The 25,920-nt window shown below is 44.7% G+C and overlaps 1 protein-coding gene across 1 annotated transcript in view; it reads right to left on the bottom strand.

Annotated features, from left to right (window-relative positions):
• LOC119391073 (sodium-coupled monocarboxylate transporter 2-like) overlaps positions 1-24,770 on the bottom strand; it is a 25,251-nt gene extending 481 nt beyond the window's left edge. Inside the window, exons 1-12 of the mRNA XM_049416106.1 lie at positions 24,435-24,770; positions 19,199-19,264; positions 16,318-16,369; positions 16,193-16,260; positions 13,955-14,112; positions 8,682-8,822; positions 7,349-7,478; positions 7,162-7,250; positions 3,972-4,081; positions 3,431-3,498; positions 1,816-1,902; positions 790-965 (exon numbers count right to left, since the gene is read on the bottom strand). Of these exons, the coding sequence (XP_049272063.1) occupies positions 790-965; positions 1,816-1,902; positions 3,431-3,498; positions 3,972-4,081; positions 7,162-7,250; positions 7,349-7,478; positions 8,682-8,822; positions 13,955-14,112; positions 16,193-16,260; positions 16,318-16,369; positions 19,199-19,264; positions 24,435-24,770 (1,481 nt within the window). The remainder of the gene's footprint in view (positions 1-789; positions 966-1,815; positions 1,903-3,430; positions 3,499-3,971; positions 4,082-7,161; positions 7,251-7,348; positions 7,479-8,681; positions 8,823-13,954; positions 14,113-16,192; positions 16,261-16,317; positions 16,370-19,198; positions 19,265-24,434) is intronic.
• Between the last annotated feature and the right edge of the window lie 1,150 nt (positions 24,771-25,920).

Genomic DNA, 25,920 nt, shown 5'->3' with positions numbered 1-25,920 from the left:
TGCGGGAAAAACCGCACAGCGTCGCGATGGATATTTAAGGGAGACGAAACAACAAAAACCAGATGTCAGTCACCATCGATGCATATAAATATACAGTTGACACTCGTTCTAACGAAGTGATGGGGACGCTCGAATGAATTCATTAAATGGGGAAGAAAAGGAATTTTCGGCTCTTCGAAATCTAAAATTGTAACGTACTACCAGGTCATTGTTCTTGCCAGCAATCTACTCTTGTGCATGTGAAAAGTCCGCGAGGGCGGCCCAAAGGGGGCCCTGACATGGAGCCCCCCCCATGTCGCCCGCACATAGGGGGCACCATGTCCAGGCGATGCAAGCCAGAAAGACGGTTACGTGAAGCAATGACGGGCGAACGATATGCGGAGACGCGGAGAACGAATGAAGTGATCGCGCGAGCAGGCCGAGCCAGAAAGCTGCGAGGGGACAATCAGCGCCGTGAAATCACGAAACCAACCACCGCCGCCCGTAGCACCATCCGGCACGTAAGAGCGCTACCGACTGCCGAGTCCATTGCTCCATCCATGGGCGCGGCGTGCAGCCTCGTCACACTAAAGCTGTAGGGCCCTGAGTAGCCTGGACGTTTTAATGCAATAGCGTTAGGGCGCAGGCTCGAAGAAAAACCCGTCTCTGCAGAGAACTGAAAGGAAATCTTTGCTTTCTTTACTCAGTTATTTCTGGAGAAAACTTCGTTAAATCGGGTTTCGTTAGATCGAGCTTTAACTTTAATACATTTTAGCGCGACGGCGGCAGAATGAATGAATGGGGACATACCCTGCAGAGTCCGTCGTGTTTGACGGATACTCGGTTGTATCGAATCCAGCCGTCGTATTGTCGGGACAGTAGTCCAACGTTACCGGCATGCGATGAGGAAGGATGCCGCTGCGCAGTCTACCGATCATGTGCCATAGCTGGAAGGCAATGGTCAGACACGTCGCAGCTCCAGCTCCCTGCAGAGGAGAGTAAACGCGCGCGAGAGATGTTAGGTCGATATACGCGATTGTGAACGTTGGTGCAAAAAACCAAAGCGCGTTTGTTTTGTGTCATGACACAGGCACGCAGGAGTAGCAACAGGACACGTGGGACAAAGCGCGCGCCTAAATGTGTATGAAGAAAAAAAGATTTGCTGCTCTCGAAGAAGCTATACACGCTCCCTATAGAATTTGCGTGGAGACTATACAAAAAGCCAGTAAAAAGCGGTACCTGATGATGTGCTTAGTATCCTAAACTAGCAAGAAAGTGTCGAGTCGAACTGACGCTTTCCCTTGAATCTTCTCAGATCATTGAATGAGGAGAAAGCGCAAACATAAAATTATTGCCTCGTGTCTTCCACGACAGAGAAAACATCGGCCAGAGAGGACTTGCTTTTCGATCGCGGTGCGATTTGCCCGCCAGTCGTTCATTTTTTCTGCTGGCGCACCGTCGGTATGTGGGAGGTACCCAATGATCGCTGTTGCGTATTTATTTATCTCTACAGTCAGCGGCATCGCTGGCTTCGCACTGCTTCACGGACGCCAGTTTATACTATAGCGAATATCAATAAACTGTACGTGTCGGTTTTGAGTATTATTTTGACAAGGCATGCAGTACGAGGGAAGAGGCGAAGAAAGCACGCATGTTTTCCTTCTAATTTGCCTCGTCACTCGATCGTTCACTGCGCCTTGCCAAAAGTAAGACTTTTTTGTTACTATGCTCTACTGTCTAATGGATATGCGGGGATGTGTCCTTCGTTATCGCGCCATTTTCGCTAAGTTTCGGCAGCTCGGACATCAAGATATGCCAAACAATTTTGATTCTCACCTTGGAGTTGGCGAAAGGGAACAGAATTGCGAGCACGAGGAGGCCGACGAAGGGGCCCGTCACGGCACTGTTGATCAGCACGAAGATCTGCCAACAAATTGTGCTACTTAAAAGAGAGCTCGGAAAAAAGTTCACGCCATCCCTCCCCATGCCTTCCGCCCTCATCGACAATGCAGCATCGCCGCAAAATAAGCACAAAACGCATCGCTGGCTCTTGAGTAGCCTGAATATCGAACGTGACCTCTCTTCGAAAGAACTAGCTACAGTCAATGCAACCACAACTGCTGTTAACACTGCACGATACTTTTAGCTATCTGTGCAGAGTTCATAGCCAGTTCATTGCCTTTTCCTGTCAAGCCGTACCAAAAAGCGTCATGGCAAATAATATGTGGTCAGATATTGGCTTGTTTATACATAATCATCGAGTTGTTTTCTGTTATTTCGAGCTATACCATGCTTCGCTACTAGGTTTGTTTGGTGGTCCACGTTGTTTCCTTTACTAAGTGGAATGGACAGGAAAAGAAAATAAAAGAAGGGGGCCGTATATAGTTTGGGGTTTCTAGGAAAAAAAATTATTGTCGAGTGAAATCGGGTTGTTAGGCTAATTTGTTCAGCGAACCGCGTCATGTTATCGCCCTCATCCTCCTTCCTTGTCCCTCGTGTTTTCTGACCCTGTTTTCTGGCACTGTACGATTTCGAGCTCTTGGATAATGAACCGTTTCTAGCTATTACTACGTACCCGTGCTGTTTTGTCTCTCTCTTTTTTTTTCTAAATATAGCTATGTGAATGGAGGCAAAGAGTTTCAGCACTCCGCCACTTCGGTTGGCGGGCATGTTTTCTAACAAACGTTTCCAGCGTAATATGAATTTTGCGAACACCGGGGCAGTTTATTATTGACCCAGTACAGGGCGAGGAAAAACATGCAGCAAACACACTCAGCAAATGCCAAAACCAAAGAAGAGATCGGTTCAAAAAGACGAAGCATGTACGCATCTAGCTTCTCTTATTGCATTTTGTACTCTAATTGTTTGTAAAAATGTGGGGCAAGGAGCGTTGTATTATTTGTGTCTATTAGTGAGCATGAACGTATGAATGTAAAATCTTCGCGGAATAGTGCGAATTACCCAGTGAACTACAGCCAGCTCGCACGACGGGGCGCGCATTGCAGCCGTTGGGCCCGCTCAACTACACCATGCTAAAACTCTGAACGGAATTGCTGGAGTGGCCTGCTGCCAATTCGGAAGTGTTTTAGAAGCAGTACAACTATAACTTTCATCTGTTATATTCCTGTAATAGACTCTGTCCGGCTTGCCGGCCAAGGAAACAAAATTACAAAATGCATCTATCGTAACAGATTCCAACATGGTCAACCTCTCGCCATCCCTCGGCATGTTGAAATTAACGAACCCCGAATTTTGTCGTCTTTTCAGCATTACAGAAGTTAAGTTAAAGTTAAGACGTTTAATGTGAAGTACCAGTTCGTGGCCTGTGACGCAACATTTGTCGCTGATCATCAAAAATGTACTTCTAAGATTAATTTTTTTTGGCACTGTTAACACTCGGAGATGGTCGTCCACATTTCTAATATCGCGCATTTCGACATCGTGTACTTACTCTCATCGTAGAGCCAATGAAAGGAACCGCCAGGCTGTAAGCAGTCATAACTATGCCTGATGCAAAGGCTGAAAATGAGCATTTGTAAGAAAGAGCCAGTTACGAAAGCACAGTAACTGTTCATATGGTTGCCTGTCTCGCGATTTCCTGTAAATGTCACTTCTTTCTTTCTTTCTTTCTTTCTTTCTTTCTTTCTTTCTTTCTTTCTTTCTTTCTTTCTTTCTTTCTTTCTTTCTTTGTCCAGAAAGTAGGATCTGGCACTTGGGAAGGGGCGAAACTAAGTTGACATAATTAATGTAGGTCTGGAGTAATAAATAAGGAAGCGAAGTCGGTGACTTCATTTGTGCTGGTGAAGGAAGTGCGCATTCAAATGCTATTTCAGTGAGTATAACGGGGCTATAGTGACAGGTGAAGGCAAACGCAATGAAAGCATCGTTCATAGCGGACACGACCCCTTAAGAGGTTAACTCTCCGAAACTGCAGGGCTGACTCTCACTGTGCAATAATATGTGAGGTAAGCTTTGCGGTAGAGCGGGCTTACCAAGTCCCTTTGTGGCCCTGGAAGCCCACTTTTCTTTTATTGGGAAGTACTGGGAAAACACGTCCACGTACAAGACGGCAGCTTGCGAGTTGATGATGGATGAAACGGCACTGAAATATAATAAGGCGCCACATCGATTGAAAATTGGCAACATCTCATTTGCCAGTAAATTTCTAAAGGCGCTATCATGTCCGCTCGGTGACGGATTTCCTTCATGATTTCTTGTTGCACTTCGGATTACGCGACAGGGACTACAGGACAGGTGGTGCGCAAACTCACAACTAGTTTAATCACATCTTGCAAAGTGTCAAAATGTAGGTTAACAATCAGATGGGATGGATCAGATGAAGGGTGGACATAGCAAAAAAACTACATGAAAACAAGGCAAGAATATATGGCATATGCCTTCGTAAGCATACCAGAGAGGCAAAAGAAGCCCTTTTCGTCATAGCTGCAAAAGAGGAATGCATCAGCACACCCTCGTTGCATTTAACGCAGGCAGAAATAAAATTTCTAGAAAATGACATACGCTGATATGCCGAAAATTTGTCTATGCTTACGAAGGCATATGCTATATTCTTGCTTTGTTTTCATCTAGTCTTTTCGCCATGTCCCTCCCTTAACCTTATCCATCCTATCTGATCGTGAACCTATATTTGACACTTGACAAGATGTGAATAAGCCGGTTGTGGTTCATATATATATATATATATATATATATATATATATATATATATATATATATATATATATATATATATATATATATATATATATATATATATAAAGATATATATATATATATATAAAGATATATATATATATGTGACGTAAGCAGGCATGCAGGGATGGCTGGTAGATGCCGACGAGGAAGAAGTGCGCGTGAATGGAATAAAAGTATGGCGTCTGAGCCGCTGGACGTCTCTCATTCATAGCGTCACACAAGTCGACAGGATGAAGACCTAGCAGCCACTTCATCAGCCGCACGTCATCATCGAAGTTCTCAACAAGACGCCCTGACCATACACGGACCACCGAAGCAGATCCTAGCTGCACACAACGCCCAGCATCATGACGGCATCAGCAACAGACCTTCACATCCCACAGTACGCCGGATCAGCGGACGATGGACCCGTAGAGGACTGGTTCAACCTCTTTGAACGCCACGCTACCGCTGCATCATGGACGGAACGGGACATGGTCGCCAACTTTAACGACTACGTCACCGGTGAGGCTTTCAAATTTTACCTCACACACATCTTTCAGAACGAAGAATCTTGGAAGAAAATCAAAGAAGAAATGATCGTTCGTTTTAAAGAATACCATGAAGACTCGCCTATTACCCACCAACTCGGGACATTTCAACTCTGTCGTCGCAGTAACAAGCATCCCCTTCGTAGCTACCATCATAGTCAAACGACGACGAGCACGACCTTTGAATTTCCAAGCAACAAGTTAAAGCATTCGTTCACTAAAAGACATCCAGGTCCTTTACCTCAAAGACCCAGCTTTCCACCAGGTTTCCCATGTGCAGAAAAATCGGCCTTTTCTCAGCCGTCACAGCATTACAGCACTCGAGGTGTTACTGACGTACCCGATGCACGTGGTTCCTCACCTCGCATCCGTGGCCCGCCACCTGGTTTTCCGTCACTTGGCTTTTCGATTGCTCATAATGTTCACTGCCCGCCTCATAAGCACGCTGAGGTTAGGATGGAGCAGCTGACGCATCGGGAAGATACCCAGTCACTTTCGCCACAAGGTTTTAATTCAACACTTACGAAGTGTTACCAGTATTCGCAACCGGAACCTAACCAAGACATCTCTGCTGCGGTATCGTCGTCTAATGCTCACCCACTTGAAAGGAGAAGCAATGTTGAGTCACCCTCACGATTGATCAGCACCCACATACGCGAGAGTCGAAGCAATCCCGAAGGCTCAGATGCATCGAACCTCGCACGCGGCCAACTGCCAGAAGCATTCGTAGTTAAAGGCGTCGTGGAACCCTGTGAGAAGCTTTCTAATCATTCTGACATACCACCATCAAAGCCCGACCCGCCAAGCATTAGCCCTTTGTGCACCAACGACCCATTGAATTCTGCATTCACTCACGACGAAAAGGAAAGTCATGTTCTGAAAAGAATGCCACATCAGCAACATCGGCCGCAACATCAACGAGACAAGCCCAAGCAAATCAGCCAGGTTAAGCGACATGTTGTCCGACAAGGACAACTACAGACATCGAAACAACAGTCACGGCTTAAAGGAAGACGTTTACAAGCGAGTCAACTGAAGCGACGACAAATTCAAGGTGTCAAGACAAACAAGACATCAAATTCAAGAAAATCAAGACATTTTCGCAAGAGGGAACGTCAAGCAAGTTTTCTCCAGCAAAGATCACGACTCTGCCTGCGGCCAAAGCTACTCAGACAACAGGACAGAAAACGACCAAAGAGGCGCAAAACCACATCCTGTATTCCGGAAGGACACAGAGATCGCCCCTTCAGTCTCGGTCAACGAATACGCGAACTGGTAGCGACGCATGTGTACCACTCACGACAAAGAAAGCGACACCTACGAAATTCGAGCCGCTGGTGCTCCAAGCCGTTACAACCTCGCTCATTCCTCGCCAGAATACAAGATGTATCAACACCAGTTTCCACGTGCAAGGTGCACATGTGTTGTCCAGAACGCAACAGCCAGCCTCGCCCACCAGAGCTCTCCTTGATATCCCCGGACTGCTGGCCTCTTCTGTGAAGTCTTTTGTGCGAGTTAACGGAACCTCATGGTGACATGGAACTACTGCGCATTTCGACATTTTTTGCTTCTAAGACTGCTTGTTCATGCTTTGTTGTTCGTAACTCGCGCATTCTTCCGGGGGGAGGGGGAATCCTGTGACGTAAGCAGGCATGCAGGGATGGCTGGTAGATGCCGACGAGGAAGAAGTGCGCGTGAATGGAATAAAAGTATGGCGTCTGAGCCGCTGGACGTCTCTCATTCATAGCGTCACATATATATATATATATATATATATATATATATATATATATATATATAATATATATATATATATATATATATATATATATATATATATGTGTGTGTGTGTGTGTGTGTGTGTGTGTGTGTGTGTGTGTGTGTGTGTACTTTTATTTATGACGAGGGTGCTTGCATGCGTCGTGTGACGACTCACCTTGTAGAGGAGCTCACTACCCCGGCCAAAAATATGCCAGAAAATCCCAACACAGGCGCCAGCTCTTTCTTGACATAATAAGGGAGGATCTGCAGCAAATAATCGAGATAAATTGTACAAGCCACTTATCTATAGGCATCGGTACATAGTTATTATAGGTGTGCGTGTGGAACGCGAGTTCGTTTACCTGGTCCAGGGTTGATATTGATTTTGACAGCATCGGATCGCAGTCACGAAACCGATATATTAGGGCGACAGCTCCTGCCATTAGCACCAGGTAGTACAGTGCAGAAAACCATACTCCGACTATGGCAGTCCTGCAAGGTGACAGAAGAATTAACAGGCAGAGGAACGCAATTTAATGTAATTTCCATATCATCCAAACGGCCTCATATATAAGCGCTTTACGTTTCTGTGGCACCGCTATTTAAAGTCACGCACACATGCGGACATATGCGTATATTCACTGTGATGGTGAATATACTGCATGCCAAAGCTTATGCTTCTGTTTTGTTCACTTTCTTTCAGCTGGACGAAAAGAAAGACATTAAACCAAATGAGGTTACCAAATCGCCACGAAGAATCTCTTTTGGGAGTCGTCTAAGTGATGCGCAAGCGTAGACTGTTATTGAAAGACGCTAACGCTGTTCTTGAGCGTCTTTCATCTTCTTCCGGCATCCGTCAGCATATCGCACGGCCCCATGGCAGGCCCATCCCGCGATCACCGAAAGGCGTGTTTGGAATCAAATTTTCGCAAAGTTCGAATTTTCCTGGTGCGTAATCCTTCGTATCGGCTTTACATGTTGTCCTGCAGAGCACTTTTATTTTACTACCACGAAATTCAGCGAAGCGTTCATAGAAAGTGTTGTCCATTTATGTTTGTTTTGCACCCCGTGTATAACTAATTCACATATGGTTCACATATATGCACATCCTGCAGGCGTGATTGGGTAGCCCAGTGGTTAAGACTCTCGCCTTAGGAGCGTTGGGGCCTATGTTCAAATCCAGCACTGCCAAGGAAGCCTATTTCGATTTTTAAATGTATTTCTGTATGGCGACGATCATCTTACGTGACAGAGGAACGGACACTTCTTTCGTTTAGTCGGAATAGAAATTCCTTGCGCATTTAAAAACAAAGCTATCGTAGCAGTGCTAGGACCCTCCAACCCTGCGTGGAAACCGTGGATGGTTACGCCTGTCTCTAAGTGCGGTGACTGGCCGGCAGCGCGCACAGTACACCTACTTATACGCTTGGGTACACGCTCCCCTGTTCGCGTTTCATTGGAAAACGGTATTACTTCCAGTTGATTATACATTAGCGTCCACTCCTTTCCGACAAAGGCGAACGGATGTTTCAGCTATCATAGTGGCTTTATTACTAACGCGGTGTCCCAGTCGAACGTAAAATACTGTACATATTTACCCTTCGTTGACGGGGAACTTTGGATCATGTAGTATCTACGCGTAATCAGCTTAGGAAGTTGTTGATGAGATTTATTAAAATATTTATTTGCACGAACCTCTGGGCAGCTCTGAGGTTTCTCGAGGCGAGGTATCTCTGCAGAACCATCTGGTCAAATCCCAGCCGGTAGAGGAAAGACGCCGCGCCTCCCACGAGGCAGGACAACACGTTCTCTTCCTTGGTCAAGTCGATGCTGACGCTGCCCTCCCCCCATTGGGAATTCAATTAGACAAGAATAATTCGCAGCACACTGTGTCTCACTGTCAACCGCTGTTTTTTTTTTTTTTTAAAGCGAAGCTCTTTAAGCAATTCAGGTGGCTGGAGAGAGGAAGAAAGAGTAAGCGATATACATATGCCCAGGTGTAATGACAAGGCATGACAGTATAAGTACAATCTCAGTGTAACGAGGGTGATAAATGAGCGTACAATTCAAGCCATTGCAATAAGTAAAGGAAAAAAAGGAAAAAAAGGAAAAAAAGGGGAAAAAAGGAAAAAAAGGAGAAAAACGAAAAAAAAGGAAAAAAAAACAACCCATTAAAACGAAATAAAAGACCAAGAAGGCGCGATACAGGCGATACAGGCGCTACACTGTGCAACAAGCGCATCTTCATTCTTAGTCTAGCGCTAGACAAGTTAGTTTTTCTTTGCTTTCGTTGATTCCAGAGGAGAGAGTGTTAAATTTATGAATCAGGTGCGATTCACGAAGCTCACGGTCATGGCTAGTGCGGAATCCAGATTCTAGTATCGTCACTTTGAGGTTGTTAAATGAGTGGCCCGGCATGTTGACATGTTTTGATAGTGGAAGGTTTGGTTGTGATTTGGCATGCGATCTGTGATTGTTGAACCGGATTCTGAATGGTGTTTCCGTCTGCCCTATGTTTTGCATGTGGCAGGTGCCACACTCAAGGAGGTACACTACGTTAGATGAATCACAGTTGAAACTTCCTCTAAGTGTAAATGTGAATTGGTTTGATGTACTGGTGGCAGTGATTGAAGGTGTTATATGAGGACAAACTTTACACCGTGGTTTGTTGCAGCGGCTGCAACCGGTATGATTAGCGGTGACAATTTTAGACGACGTAAGAATGTCACCTATGTTTTTCGAGCGTCTGTACACGACACGAGGAGGCTCAGGAAAAACGGCTTTTAGTCTGTCGCTTTTGGTAAGTATGTTATAATGTTTACGAAGTATGCCTCCAACCTTGGGGATGGACGCCGAATGTGTTAGCGCCAAATTAGCAGACTGCGACACGCTGGCCTTTCTGCTACCTTTTAAACTGTCCATCTGGTCGCGTTCTGCAGCTCGGTGTATAGCATCGTCGATAATTTTCTCCGGATATTTTCGTTTGAGAAGTTTCTTCTTGAGCTCCTGACAACAAGAATTAAAATCCTGCTCTTCAGAGCATATGCGCCTAAAGCGCTGTGCCTGGCTATATGGGATGCCAATCTTCCAATGGCGCACGTGGCTGCTTTCAAAATGAAGAAATTGATGATTATAAGTTGGCTTTTGAAAGAGTTTAGTACTTAGGCGTCCATGGGAAATGGTAATCGTGACGTCGAGGAAGTCGACAGTCAAGGGTGAGTAAATATGCGAGAATGTGATAGTGGGGTGTGCCTGGTTGAATTTCGCTATGAAGTTAAGCAGTTCTCTTTCACTGTGTGTCCAAATGAAAAATATATCATCGATGTAGCGTTTGAAATACATAGGCTTTAGTGGCACACTTTTAAGAAACGCGTCTTCGAGCACTCCCATGAAGACGTTGGCGTAGGTAGGGCCTATCTTTGTTCCCATCGATGTTCCACTTATTTGTACATAATGAGAACCGTTGAATTCGAAGTTGTTGAACTCAAGAATTAACTTCAGCAAGGTTTCAAGGGTTGAGCTGTCAATCAGCTTGTCAGATTGGAAGTGTTCATACGAATCTAGAACAGCCTGAATGCCATCCTTGTGGGGGATATTAGTATAGAGGGAAGTGACGTCCATCGTCACCAGAAACGAGCCTTCAGGAACAGTTAGGTGTGCTATGCCGTTGAGAAAGTCATTAGTATCTTTAACGAAGGAAGCGAATGTGGCTGGAATAAATTTGATTAAACTGTCAACGTAACGAGATATGTTTTCCTTTATTGTTTGTATGCCCGAAACAATGGGGCGGCCTGGGTTTCCTGGTTTGTGTATTTTAGGCAGTAGGTAAAATCTTCCGGCAACGGGACTAAGCGGAATGAGGCTGCGTGCTGTCTTATCGTCGATCCTTTTCTTCTTCACCAATGCTTTAATGGTATCTTTTATGATGACAAGAAAGTCGGCAGTAGGATCAGCGGGAAGTTGTTCGTAAAACGTCGCGTCAGATAACTGTCTTCCGGCTTCTTTTATGTAATTTTCTTTACTCATTATCACAATCGAACCACCCTTGTCCGCTGGTTTTATGATAATGTCATCGCGTGCATTCAGGCTTCTAAGAGCATCAGATTCACTGGCGGAAAGATTTCTCTGGAACCGGCCACGTGTCTTGTAAGTGTCGAGCACGTCGCGTGAAACAGCTTTGATGTATAGGTCTAGGCACTTGTCCCTTTGTGAGGCGGGCGTCCAGTGTGTCGTGGACGGTATGGCCGGGCGATCCTCTTTGTTGCTAGCATGGTCATAAAAATATTCTTTTAGTCTTAGATTCCGAGCGAAGTTTTCTATATCCTTTAGCAACTGAAATTCGTCAAAGCCGCCAGAGGCTGGGCAGAAATTGAGGCCTTTAGAAAGAACCCTTTCTTCCGCAGGGAGAAGAGTAACGTCAGAAAGGTTGACTATGTTGGCGTTTTGTTGGGTTACCTCCGGCAATTTTTTAGGAGTTGGGATTACAGAACTAGGCGAACTGCTTATTTTGGCCAAATTGGGGGCTACTGGAACACTGTCCCGCAATAGCTTCCGAGTTTTTATTTTGCCTAAGGCGTTTACTTTTTTCCTTTCGTAAAGACTCAGCAAACGTGCTTCATGGGGGCCGAGTTTTTTTCCCTTTTTTTCCTTTACTTATTGCAGTGGCTTGAATTGTACGCTCATTTATCACCCTCGTTACACTGAGATTGTACTTATACTGTCATGCCTTGTCATTACACCTGTGCATATGTACATCTTCTAACTACGCATAATCACGGTACACGTCACAATTATCGGAGAGATTCGATCTGTATGTCTTACTGTCTGTATTCGCATTCTGTTCTGTTCTTAAAACACGTGATAATGTGTGATGCGCATTGCTGTTCCAATCAGTGCAGATGGCGCTGACGTGTTTTTGAAAAGTGCTTTTAAAGCCATGTATCAAATGTTCTCGCGTTACTCTGACGAAGGCTGGTCCACCAGTGACGTTCAAAGAATTCGGTATATATATATATATATATATATATATATATATATATATATATATATATATATATATATATATATATATATATATATATATAGAGAGAGAGAGAGAGAGAGAGAGAAATGGAATAAAGAAGGAAATATAGAAAGAGATAAATAGATAGAGAAAAAAATAAAAAAAAACAGATATAAAAAGAGATACAAGAAAGAGAGAGAAAGTGAAGAAGGTAAGAAAAAAAACTGGCCGCGTATCTGCGTGCTCCGTTGCAAATGCCGCCTAAAGACGATAGAGGAGGTGCTGCGTGAAATATGGACGCCATCTGGCAATACGTCAGGAAACATGAGCTTGTGCAGAGGGTTTCCTTCCTCCGTGGCAGAGCGCGCATATGGCATTTTCAGCGCAGCGGCATTTTCAGCACAGCTTAAGAAACTAGGGTCTTTAGAATTGCGTATATATGTATTTTCTATTAAAGGAACACACCACCTAATAGTGACCTAGTGATGTTACGCCTCAGATATGCGTAATATTTACCTTTTGATCGACAACGTTCACAAGTATGAACAGCCGTAGCAGTTCAAGATGGGTGGGCGGTAAGCAAGTGGTTCAACTTTGGCCGGGTGGCTGAATCGGGTGACAGACAGACAAACAGAAAGACAGACAGACCAAAATTTCTGCGTTTGGGTTCCCCAAGAATGACTATCGTCTTTAAAATAAATAGTAACACAAGGAAGGCCATCGAGCCTCGCTCTCCCCTCAGGCTTGGCCCCACTAGTTCGGAGCTGTGATAATTTTTTTTCTCATACTTATAGGCCACAGTTGAAAGGGGGTGCAAATAAACTGAATGGCTCGCGTACAGAGGTTTCACTTTCCACAAAACCCGACGCGTTCTCCAATGACGCGTTGGAATAAGGCAGCATTGTCCAATCTCGAGTGATTTGACTGTGAAACTGGTACCCTGAACCGTCATAAAGAAACTCGTCGGAACAAGTTTACTTTGTTATAAACGGTGCTTTGTTATGACTGGAGCGCCTTTAAAGGAGAAAATGAATGACGAATGTGCACTCCCACAGTGCCCAAGCTGACGAAACGTCGTCATCATCCTCCTCATCATCATCATCATCATCACTTTTGTGCTATTGTGTGTCCACTGCGGGATGAAGGCCTCTTTCATTAATCTCCAGTTTAGCCTATCTTGCTCCAGCTAATTTCGTTTTACGGCTGCGAACTTCTTCGTTTCGTCACTCCATTTAGACCTCCGCTGTCCTCTGCTACGTTTCCCACTTACTCGAATCCCTTCTGTCGCTCTGAGCTGACCATCGGTTATATGTCCTTCGCATTACGTGTCCTGGCCAGGTCGAACTTTTTTTTCAAATGTTAGTTAGAATGTCGGGTACGCCTCTTTGTCTAATCCACCGTGCTCTCTTCTTGCCTCTTAGTGTTACGCCTATCATGTTTCGTCCCGTCGCACGTTGCGTGGTTCTCAACTTCTCGAGTTTTTTATTTTTTTTTGTCGACAGCCGGATAATGAATACTCGAATCGTATAGCACAACATCTTCAATTAGTACCTATAATTTCTGAAATTAAACATTAATTAGGATTTCTCTGAGTAAGGCATGATATTTTAGATTATTTGAATTATTATAGTGACGCGCTGTTTCAGGTGTCGAAGTGTATCCTCTACTATGAGAGAATGCATTTATACGCACTGAATTAAGCTCACCTCCGGATCTGTGGCACGTATACCTGAATCTGGCGCAATGAAATGGCGATATTCCAGCACGTTTAGATCGCGACGGATAGTTCAAGAATTCGTTTCACGAGTGAAGAGCGCTGTTTTCTTTCCTGCTTTTAGCTTGTTTTGTAGGTAGGCCAAACAATTGACGATTGCCTCTATCAATGCTTATCGACGGATGAAGATAGCGTTTTCTTTATGACTTCCTCGGCTGCAAAATGACGAGGCACTGAAGAGAATCCGCTTACTCCAGTATGTACTCGGTGACGTCGATGTCGTTCAAGGGGCGCAAGGGTAGCGTACCGGCGATCGAGTCGTAGACCACTTTGCCGATTACCACCAGTGGCGCCAGCAGGGTGATCAGCGCCTGCAGGCAGTCCGTCCACACGACACCACGCAGACCAGCCTGCGCAAAGGTGTGGGTCGTTTAACGCACTCGGCTTTTAATGTAGTGATATCGGCCAAAGAGACAACGCTTCCCAACTCACAACCTGACTAACATTCCACTTACCACTTACCCCACGAATGTTCGAAAAACGTCTGGTTGCCGCTCGTGGTACTGCACATAGAGAATGTTAGGGATGCTGCCTTTGCAGAGATCATTGCAAAGGCAGCAATGATTTCCGGAAATTTGAATGTACTCCTCTCTTGTGCGACACATCAGAATTTGGTGTTCGCCACTTGACGGCCAACGGAATGATTCAGATTGCATGAAATGCTGTAGCCCACCGAAATAAGTTGTCGGGTCTTATATGTGATGAATGCAGGATGTGTAAAAAATGTAAATCCGTGGATGTGTTAAAATACGTTCGTATTTCGTACAGGACGAAGCGCAGCACTGCACGAAAGCAGAAAAAAAGACTTATGCACCCGCAACTGTGCTACTTCAAGCAATATTTCCTTGTTGTCGTGTTCTACGGACCCCATGTCATGAACCTGACCCTTTAACCATAATAGAAATAAGATCATGTAACTGCACTCTGTACAAAGCTGCCATACATAACTGCAGCTTGCAGAAAACACGGAAAACTACACCGTACACGACGTCTTAACTGCATGCTACGCTGATATTCGTGGTGTCTAGGACAGTAATATGGTAAAAAGAATTTACTTTTTAAGGAATTATTTTGGCGCGCAGGGGCATGTGTGTGCGCGTGTGCTCACACCGCCTTTCCGTACCCTTTCTTACGGAATTCCATCTCATGGAGCAGCATTTCTATTATTTCTGGTGAACGTTTTGTTACATTCAGTTAACTAATTCTTAGGTGATGCTTCCAATTGACAACATAGAAATTCTGCGGCTGTCAAGGGGCTGCAAGGCCTTTGCGTATCTCTAAAAAAGTACCTCGCCGACGCTTAGTTAATTTTCACAATGTCCCGGTGCCCATGGTATTTTTCATGCGTGTTCGACTTCATTAATTGTCGTTCTTTTTTAAACATAAGTGACGAAAGCCTTCTTTTTTATTATTACGTTTGTGCTGAAGAGAACTTTGAATCATGGTTGAAACCCATATTCCTTCTTTGAAACAACCCATGGCAATGTTTTGCTGGCCCAAATAAGCACACAAGTAAAACAATGTATGTAGTGTCACGTAGAGAACTCACCATGAAATAAAGACTACTCTGTATTGGGGGGACCTAGGCCCAGCAAAGCATGCAAGTATAGCAGTCACAGTGCAGTGATAGCGGAGAGCGCGATCGTCGATAATCTACACCGTCAGTGAAGCACGACGGCTTTTATCTATGGGTCATCGTGCGCTCCAACGTTATCGCTGATGCTCGTGCAATTTACAGAACGTACGCAGTTTTTTGTGTTGCGCAGGCAATAGGTTAAAATTGTCGATAACATTCGAGAACATTCCGATACGCTGAATGGCGGTTTGCGGCGAATGATAACACATGTCTTAGTGAAACCCGGTCGCATGGCAACAGACAAACAAGTACAGCCGCCCAAATATTTAACTAGCGTGCGCGAGCGGCAACTTTTCTGTGCGTCAGTGCCATATGAGGGAGCCGCGAGTTGCAAACAGGACGAGGGTAAGCGCATGCCCACAAAGCTCGCTCAGCTGGGCCCATCAGACACTAGGGCTGTTCTTTCTTAAGGTCGTCAACCCATACTATAGCGCGTTTCAGGCGAACCATGTTCTTCAGCTTATCTCATGGGTGGGTTCGTTTGGTGTATCTTTAAATTTTATTTCCTCGATTGCTTGCTGCAACGTTCATCTTCAGAACTTAAAATTCGAGCAAAACCATTCGCCTACTCACGCTGACTCTTCGTGTGAAGTGCGTTGATATGGAGGGACGTCCTCAAAAAATAATAGCCTGGCAGACGATGGCCACAGCGTAGCGCGATTTGTGGGCATGCGCTTACCCGTGTTTTCAACTTGGCTCCGTCCAATGGCGCTGACGCCCAGAAAAGTCGCCGCTCGCACACGCTAGTGAAAGATGTGGGCGGATGTATACGCGTGCCAGTATCATATACTTACAACAGCGCCATAGTAGGTGCCCATTAGGCCGAAGAGGATGCTGGCTGTTGTGACAGGTATCCCAAATACTGGAAGAAATAAACATAATTTGAGGTGCCAGTAGATAAGGGGGATAAGGGACTTACTCGTCGATGATGTCAGTGCAGCTGAGAAGATGAGGGCAGCGCCGACGCTTTGCTGAAATATATAGAAGGATGAGCAAAAACTTATGTCTTTTCTCTGAATTTCATCAAGCATCATTTACACTGTACAATGCTATACATTGAAGAGACGTAGCGGCCTACAATTGCTATTTTTATGCACGGTTGCTATAGAGTAGAGTATGTGTTTGTTTTTAAAGGCAATGCCTTCTCAAGCCTTGTTGAACTACATTTTGTAAGGAAATTTCATGTTCGATATCCATTTGCTGACCGAATAATAATAATATCTAATGTCCCAAAACCACGATGTATGATTATGAGGGACGTCGTAATGGAGGGCTCCGGAAATTTCGACCACCTGGGGTTCTGTAACATGCACCTAAATCTAAGTACACGGGCCTCAAACATTTTCGCCTACATCGAAAATGCAGCCGCCGCGGCCGGCATTCGATCCCGCGACCTTCGGATCAGCAGTCGAGCACCTTAACCACTAGACCACCGTGGCGGGGCCATTTTCTGACCGAAGCAAACAGAAGGAAAAACAGACGAAGTAACGAGAACATAAACAAATTTCCAAACAATGCGTGGGATTGCATTAGATTTATTGTTCTTTTTTTTTAAATTCTGTCCCTGTCTCCGATGTGAGTGAATCACAAAGTCTATCAATCTCCAAAGCATTGCGATGACTGGACAATCCCCTGCTGTCCGTGCTACTCGAACCCCGTTCCTGTCATTGGGCAACGACCCACAAAGCAGCGAAGCCATTTTTGTGCGTCTCGAGGATGACTGGCTTACTTGAACACTTTGACTGAGTGATGCCGCCGTCACGCTTGCACGAATTCGCCGCACATTTCTTCACCTCCCTCCGCTGTACCTCTCTCTAACCTTTCCATTCTCATTCTACCAAACCATACATACGCCTTTCTGTTTTCCTCTTCCTCCCCGTTTTTGTTTTTCGTGATTTTACTTCCTTATCTCACATTCCAAGTTCGAGTGATTCTTCCCAGCTTTGTCAAAGATGAACGTTCTGTATCGATCAACTTTCTCTTTCGGGCAGGGAAAACTTTGCCTATTCTAATTTTCTGCTTATTGTTTGTAGAATTAAATGCTGGTGCACTAATGGCCGAGACAAAATTTGCTGCGCTCTATTAAGGTTGCGACCAGATACTGGTACGTTATAACTTTACTGGCGTTGGAAAATCTGGTCTGAACTGCCGCGAAATTTAATTTCCTAGGTTTTGTTTTGGCTTGCTTTTTTACAATCCAGGCACTCGACATTGCGGATCACGCATATGAACTCAACTGATGAGTTATAAATACAAATTTGCAGCTCCTTCATAAACCAATACAGAGGTACGTATTGGGCAATCAAAACTATGCAACGTGATCAGAGAAAAAGTAAAAGAGATCGTTTTGTGCAGAAATCCGCAAGGACATAATTTGTACACAGCATTAGTGCATACAGGCAAGTCGCATGGGATGACATGCAGGTAATTATTCCTTAAAAATTTAAAGTTAAATGTATCAAATAGACATGTTTATTAACCAAAGTACAAAACAAAAGCAATCTGCACAACAAGTCTGGTGTATAACCAGGAACTATCAAATCTGTTACACCTTGGAAGGGTAGCTCTAGTGGACACGGACTAAAGCAAGACACACGGACACACAGACGGAAGCGCTCTAGCAAGTGGTTTTTATTGAAAACCTGCCCTACATATACACATCGCTTTTATGACCATGTGACAATTTCAGCGCACTGACGAATTCAGGAACATAATTTCTTTTGCTGACAACACTGTCTCGATCCACCTGCTCGCCATTGGAAGACAGTGCCACTTCGATATACCATGGCTTACCTGCCTATAAACTTTAAAACTGAGGGAAGCTAGTGCTGCATGTTTGCAAGTAACTATGGAAGTGTTAGCCCATATTTATAGGCTGCGGATGGGAAGAAAGTTTGAAACGTTTACATGTGACTCGGTGAAAGTGCATGGTGATCTGATAACTGAATTGCTGGTTGTTGGTCTAAAAATAGTCTGGCAAGAATTGATAGAATTATTAGGAGAATAATAAAGATCATGGTTTGCAACCCCATAAGGCTAGACTGATTAAATACCTAATGAACTGTGCATACTTTAGATGTTCGCGGCATTTCCTTCTCAAAGGCGGATGCACACAAGCCTTCACCAACGGGCGCGCACTCCAGACTGACGTCATGAGCCGGGCTGCTACTGACCCCGCCTTCGGAGAACATTGCCGAGTGCATGAGCGGGTCTTTTTCTTTAGTCGCGGAGGAGGTCGACTGCCGCGCTTAGGTTGTCTCGGCGGCGCCACCCCGGACTTCTTAAGCTGTATCCGACTATAGAGTATTTACACTAATTATATTACAAAAATAGCTAAATATACGTGCAATTCATGTTCCTGTATATCTTCCAAGAACTGACGGAGTTCAACAGTTTTAAGCAAGTGAAGCGGTCATTTAAAAAGGCGCTATCACATTGACATAAAAGCTGTTATTTTCTTTCTAGCTACTTCTATCGAAAATGCACATATTGTATTTGCCCATGTATTCCTTGGAAAACGAACGCGTAAAATCCCTTTTCCGATTAAGAACTAGCGTTCATAGGAGTAGTATTAGTAGCACTAATAATAATAATAATAATAATAATAATAATAATAATAATAATAATAATAATAATAATAATAATAATAATAATAATAATAATAATTTATTATTATTAAAATAATTTTCTACCGTATCCGGAGCTAGATAGCCTGCGCTACCCTAACAGTTCTACACTACACTTTTCAGCAAAACAGCAATTCGGGTCGCAATCGTTCGCGTAAACAGGAGTAAACTCACCGTTAAAATGATGTAGATTGCACATGCCGTCAGCGAAATAAAAGCGTTGTATCTCATTCGAATGTACTGCAAAGCAAGAGACAAAGTAGTCAGAAAGCCTCCTTAGAGAATAACCTCCGTCTTATACAGAAGGTTACTTCGCTGAACACGCAAACTCCACACAAGAAAGCAGATAGCATCTCTCAATCGACGTATAGTCACTGTTGTTCATGACCGTTCAAGAAAACTTTTCATAAGTGCAGAGTCTCATTCAGTCGAAGGATTGCGTTGTCCTCAACTCGGTGGAAAGAAAAATGAGCTTCGAGTCTAGCATTGTTCGAGAATACGGGCGTAAGCCTTTAAAAGCCACGACGATAGAAATCCCCATTCGCGCGAAGCTGCTATAATGTCCTGAGACTGCTTACATTCTTTAGGGCTCGGCGATTGATCGACGAACTTTCGGACTAATGAATTGGCATCTTAATCGCAATTATTACTTTTATTTTTTTTTTCTGAGCGCGAATGATCAGTCGAACTGCCAGGCACATCATGCTAGAGTCGATCGCGAACGCCCTCGCTTGGCTTCCTAAACCGCAAAGGCGAGCAACATTCTCGAGTGCCTCTTCAGTGCAGCTCACTTGACTGCGTGCAAAGGAACTCTCTAGTACAAGAGCAAGTTCTTTTGCGATGTACGCTTCGATGATGTCTGAGTGAGCACGATAAGCTTGATACATGCACTCACTTAAACTGCCGCTGGAAATCTCTGAAAGGCATCGGCCGTTTACAAAAAAAAAGAAATATTAAAGACAGAGAAAAAGTACATGACAGCATGCTTTATCCTTTTATTTTGTGAGAAGGTTTATGTACACAAGCCACGAGTTATGCTTAGCTCTAGCTCACGTACTTAACTACCTAAGTATGATTAATGGGATAAAGTTTTCTATTCATCTTGTTAAACTAGGTTAATCAATGTAGATTTTATAGTTCGATTCTTTATTTTGAACATATTCGTTGAGGGTGACGAGTCCGACAGGTGACCTACATAAAAGCTGCTCCTTTCACACTGTGCAGAACGCGAGAGAAACAGACGTTCCGACAGTTGTTCCTGTATTATGGCGGTGTCATGGGAAATACAAGAACAGTGTAAACGTTTAGGAAGGAATGTAGCACGAATAGATCCAAAACCTTTAGAATGGCGAGCTACACGTGTACGTTCTAGTATCGTACACGCTACAGAGAAAAGGCGACTGAATAGCAAAATAATATTTGCAAATAAAAAGAGTAGTTGATTTGAGATGCCTACCTACTGTATGACATTCTGCCGCTAGTGAAAACAACACGCACGAGAAAGACACGATACACGACGACATGGGGCGACACGGACGCCCATGTCGTCGTGTTCGTGTCTTTCTTGTGCGTGTTGTTTTCACTAGCGGCGGAATGTCATGCAGTAAGCAATACCAACTAGGTCAAGAAGAAGTTCTCCTCAAGTATATGCCTACCTCGTATAGCCGCCATAAAGTATGTATTTATGCATAAAAGAAAGTAGGCGATTACTTTCACGGCTTCTTTCTTTCCAAAATAATTTTCCAAAACATCATAACACCAGAATGAGCATCTTTGTTTCTCATTGGCGGAATTATTGTCGCCTAATCACTTTATTCTCCTTGTATAGCTGACAGCTTGGAGCCCGCCCTCCATGATAGCAATCGCTGTGATAGCGGCACAACCATGGATATAATGGCCATCTGCGGAGAGCAACCACACGAAGGACACGTAGTGCTCATCTAAGGGCCAGCATTGTCATGTCGACCGCCATTGACAATGGTGTTTTTGAGGGTTGTTTTCCGGCGTTTTCATCGGGAATCGCTGTCATTATCTGCACGAATGAAGACTCGCTCGACTTTGTTGATAACGTTATTTGAACTCTCTCTTGTATGCACTGCGGGGTAGCTCTGCGCAAGTGCGACACATCGCTTCGGGCTGGCGTGCTCACACCTTACGTGCTCGCATCGCAGGCTTCTCCGTAAGGCTCGACCATAATTGGCCAGGAGGGTCACACATATGTACGCAAGCTACATTTCTACTCATGAAGTGCAAGTGCCATCACTACCAGTTAAAACATTTCCTTAGTTGAAAAGGGCTAGTTTAACAGTGTAGCCATAGACGATAGAGGAAAGAAAAAAAAAAGCTGATAGAAAGAAGACCAAGTTATAAGTGTAACTGATTGCAAGGATTCACTTATCTATCGCAACGCCTTGGATGCATGACTGGAATTTTTCAGCTTTATCTCTGTACAAGCCACCTTACGCGGCAGCCCAGTGGCAATGACGTCGCGCAGCTGAATTCGAGGGCGCAGGTTCGATTCCCCGCCGCAATGGTAGCATATTCATGAAAGCTAAAGCGCTAGCCTGCCTAAAGTTATAGGAAAAAGTTAAGAAAACCCGAAATCTGAACGAAATTAATCCGACGTCTCTCATCATCAATCATATCGTGGTTTTAGAACGTAAAATCTTAGAATTTAATCCAAAGTCTTACAATGTCCATTAAACGATACCTAACTAGCAAATGTACTTGTTTATTGTGAACAGATAGTGATCCCATACTTTGAGATTGTTGTGCTTAACTCTTTATAAATAACAATAATGACATCGTACAGAAAGTGGAACCTTTGCGTCGGGATAGGCTTCGTTACTGCCTTCAAATTAATTATAAATAATTTTCACTTAATGAATAAATTAGGTAGTTCTAGATCTCAATGCCATAATTTGGTTATTAGGCCCGTCATACTTGAGACCTCGGGGTTAATTTGGACCTCCTGACGTTGTTATTGCTCTCGCTAACCGATTTGCCCTTTGTACACAAAACATTAAGAATGTTTTCAAAAAGGTTTGTTGAAAATTTTTTGTCAGACGCGATTTAATCCGACTTAAGAATCGACGCGCAAACCAGTCGCGGTCATACACCATAAAAATCCTTGGCGTCATCGACCTCCTCCGTAATCCTTTGTCATCCTCTTTTTTAATTACTTTGTTTTTCGACAACTACAAACTTCCACGTTGCAGAAAAGGCCTCTTATTTACAATTACAAGAGTGCAGTCAGCTACCTGATCTAATATCACGCTTCCTTCAGTGCAACATGCTCAAGTACTGATATCACACTGCAGCTTAGCACGATGGTAGAGCTGATTTTTCGTTGTTTTTAAGATACATAATGTAATCAGTGATCCTGTATTAAACAACTAACGAGAAAATCGCCGGTAAAAAGTGATAGCTCGCGGTGAAGCACAAAGCGTGTATCATTTTCTTTCTCGTGTTATTTTCGTTTTTAAGTTCACGTATCAACCGGTCAAGTGTCAAACACTCTTTGCCGAAAGAGGTTGCACAGAAACGTCGTTAATAGAAATGACAAGGTACTAGGGAAGGAATAGGAGTCCTTAGTCCTTACATGGCGGCAAAACGCTGAAAGTCAAGAAATTATCCGACGTTAACGCTTGCATGACAAATTGTTTCGTCACTAATACATAGATGTTGCCGCAAACCATGCTGTTCGTTCTTATTAGTGACGTCTCTGAAGTCCATTTGATAAAGTTATTAACGGTACCACTTGTGCTCAAGATAGAGCGCAATTGTATATTTAGAGAGTTGCGTACATACGCCTGCATTCACAAACTGAACTATAGATCGCAGTAAATCAAAAAGATGTGCGAAACCTCTACTGGATTTGTGTAAGTATGTTCAAGCATCGTGCCGCTTCCTCATCTCCGTTGTTTGGTACTGACCATCGCTTGACCACTGCTTGACACCTACTGAACATCGACTGAATACCCAGAACACTTGTAAGATTCGGAGTTCAAGTTCTTATATACTTCGGAGGTCGAGGGTTCGAGCCTCCACACGCTTGGTAAATCGTGGGTTCGATTCCTTATTCACTATAGACCAGAATTTTCATCGCTTGCAAGCGGCAGCCATCTTTGGTGGGGGTTTGCTGATCACATGCAACGGATGACTGCGATAATGCCCGGCCTGTCCTTATCGCCTGCTGGCTGTGCTGGCCGCGAGTGCTGCCTCGCCATCAGTAACCAATCCCACAGCCCCTAGCGCTGGCCGCGCCGACTTATGATAGCTAGGATCAAGATCATGTACGCTTGCTCTAAACGTGGATGCGAGGGTATAAATAATCTGGTCTGTATACCATGATCTGTTTCCATAGATGAAAAATTGCTAGAGAGGGAGCCAAGTTTTCGACAATATAGATTTGTCTTCGTCAGGGTAGTTGCTGCCTCGACGAATACAATACAATTATGAAGGCAATATATCTGCAAGGCTCCATAGCAAATACACGTTTCCTTGTGTTTACGAAGGAGGTGCATGTATCCCTATGTGATTAAAAAAATGTTTCAGAAGAACACGCTGATGTTGCCAACAATCCACATCTCCAATGTTCTAACATTCGAATGTCACAAATAGTCTTATTACCAAGTTACTTTTCAATAACAAGGGGTTGACTTTACAAACGCGGTTTTCCTGGGGAGCTCGCCAAAGAATGCTTACGCATTGAAACAATTTTCGAATTTAAAGCTGTGGCTTTAAAAGACGTACTACCAGTGAAATTGCGCCAAGTAACGTGGGACGCGAGACGTAGTTCATCTTTGCGTCAGCAGGCAGCGCAGCCGCCGATTTGGCGCCAGCTTTAAAGCCCCTTTGAAGTCTGCACCCGCGATTGCGGCGACAGTTTTCCAAGGCTGCAGCGTTTGGTGGTGCAGTCGTGAAAGTAAATCGTGACGTGCTTAGTGAATGGGCCATTAGCTTTATCGCAAAGCAGCGTGGCCGACGTGGGGACGATGATACGACTCGCCGGGGCACATCGCCAGGCGCAGTGGCGTTTGTTTTGAAAACAGGTGCACGTGGGAAACAAGGCGAGGACAAAAGTTTCAAACGACGGCCTTTGAGGCCTCGCATGTGGATGGCTGCACACGGCATTGCGCAACTTTAGGAGGGAACGCTGACAACATAGGGGCCTGAAACAGCGTCTGCTATGAAAATACGGCAAGAAACGGCCAGGACAAACTCTAAACTTGTACACACGTTAAGAGTACGCGTGGCGATTGTCTCATCTTGCCGTCAATTCCTTTCGCAGTACGCGCTCTACATGTCGACACGACGGCGTGGCGCAAGCACCATCGTCCTCATGTAAACATTTCGCCCTAACGCGCGTGGGCCCTGCTGGGCGCGGGAAGCCCTTGACATTGCTTGCCTCGAAGACGGAGGTGACGCCGAGCCTGTAGAAGACGGGCACGACGCAGTACACGACGAGCCGCACCGCCGCCACAGTGATCAGCACGTTCCAGGCGAGGTGTAGACCGTAGGCGTAGAAGTGCGCCGTCAGGGCCACCAGCCCGAGCGGCGAAGCGGTGGAGACGAGCACGGACACGGCCAGCGGGAGCACGCCCAGGCTGCGGTCGCCCAGGAAGGCCTCGCGGCTCACGTCGTGGCCGTGGCGCTTGCGGCACGAGACGTATATGCCCTGCGCCACGCCCAGTGCCATCAGCACTGCGTAGAGCACGTAGTCGAGCACGTGCGCTGCTGCCATGCTTCTCAGTGAGACGCTCACTCTCTACTACGACTACACGCACCGGCGGGCGCGGCAAAAATGCAGCGCCCTGTCGCAATGCGCGTCTGTCGCTGCCGCCACAGCTGCGCGGCCTGGTTTCCCTGCGTGCAGCACCGCCGGCTTCGACGTTGCGGTTGCGTGACTATCGATGGACGCTATGCGCCGGTCTCTTCCGTCTCTCTGATGTGTGCGCGCAAAATTGTGCCTTCTTTATCGGCACGTCGGGGATACTAGTGGAGAACGAGCGAGAGGGACCGACTTGGCCGGAGGGGAGGGATGGCTGCATTCTAGTTTGGCTTTCCTTTAGGTTTCTCTTTTTTTTTTCTCCTCGACGTGGATAAAATGGAAGTGGATGATGCTGGCCTTTGTTATAACTGTGTCCTTTTAGGCGTTTTGTTTATACACATAAAATACGACAGTGAGAGCAGATGTGGGACTGAGATAGCTGTAATAGGGGTTGTTTCTGCGCTGTCTTACTTGTTTTGTGCTCGACTAATTAAGGTCGAGCGTGTTTATTTCCAGGTACGTGCTATTTTTGTTTCTGTGTCACAGGCGAAAGTTTTTTTTTAAAATCTATTTTTACTTAATGTGCCAGTGAGTGAGTTGTTTTTCTTGCACATATAGCACATGTGACGTGAAATCGGTGTGATCGCGACACGTCAGTTCGGTATCTATTCATATATATATGTTTATACCTGTATGCGTCAAGGGGTGAAATCGCGTCAATATAGTTTTACGTACAATTAAAGAGAAACTTTCGTTTGTTTCTGAGTGTAAAAGCTCCTTAATGTTCAGTGCTTCTGAATGTTCTATGTAGTCATGTGATGACCGTCACTTTGGCTTTTCACTGTACAGATATATTGCAATCCTAATTATGCAGGGCCAAGAAGATTGCATATACTTGCAGCTCTGAATGTGTGCGTTATGGATGCCATTCGCGGGACAAAGCAATACTGTCCCGAAAAGTGAGCAGACATCCTATTACACGGTTACAACTTCACAATTTTAACGCCTGCGCTACATGCGCGGTTGCCGTACCTTGCCCCTATATAGAGGCAACGACGAAAACGTAGCGTTGTCCTCATCGCTGGCATTCCCGGTCAGGAAATGTGGCATCGTAAATAACACT

The sequence above is a fragment of the Rhipicephalus sanguineus genome, chromosome 1 (assembly GCF_013339695.2).
Source record: "Rhipicephalus sanguineus isolate Rsan-2018 chromosome 1, BIME_Rsan_1.4, whole genome shotgun sequence".
Classification (NCBI taxonomy): domain Eukaryota; kingdom Metazoa; phylum Arthropoda; class Arachnida; order Ixodida; family Ixodidae; genus Rhipicephalus; species Rhipicephalus sanguineus.
The sequence above is the reverse complement of the archived record's forward strand: the minus strand, read 5'-3'. Positions and strand labels throughout refer to the sequence as shown.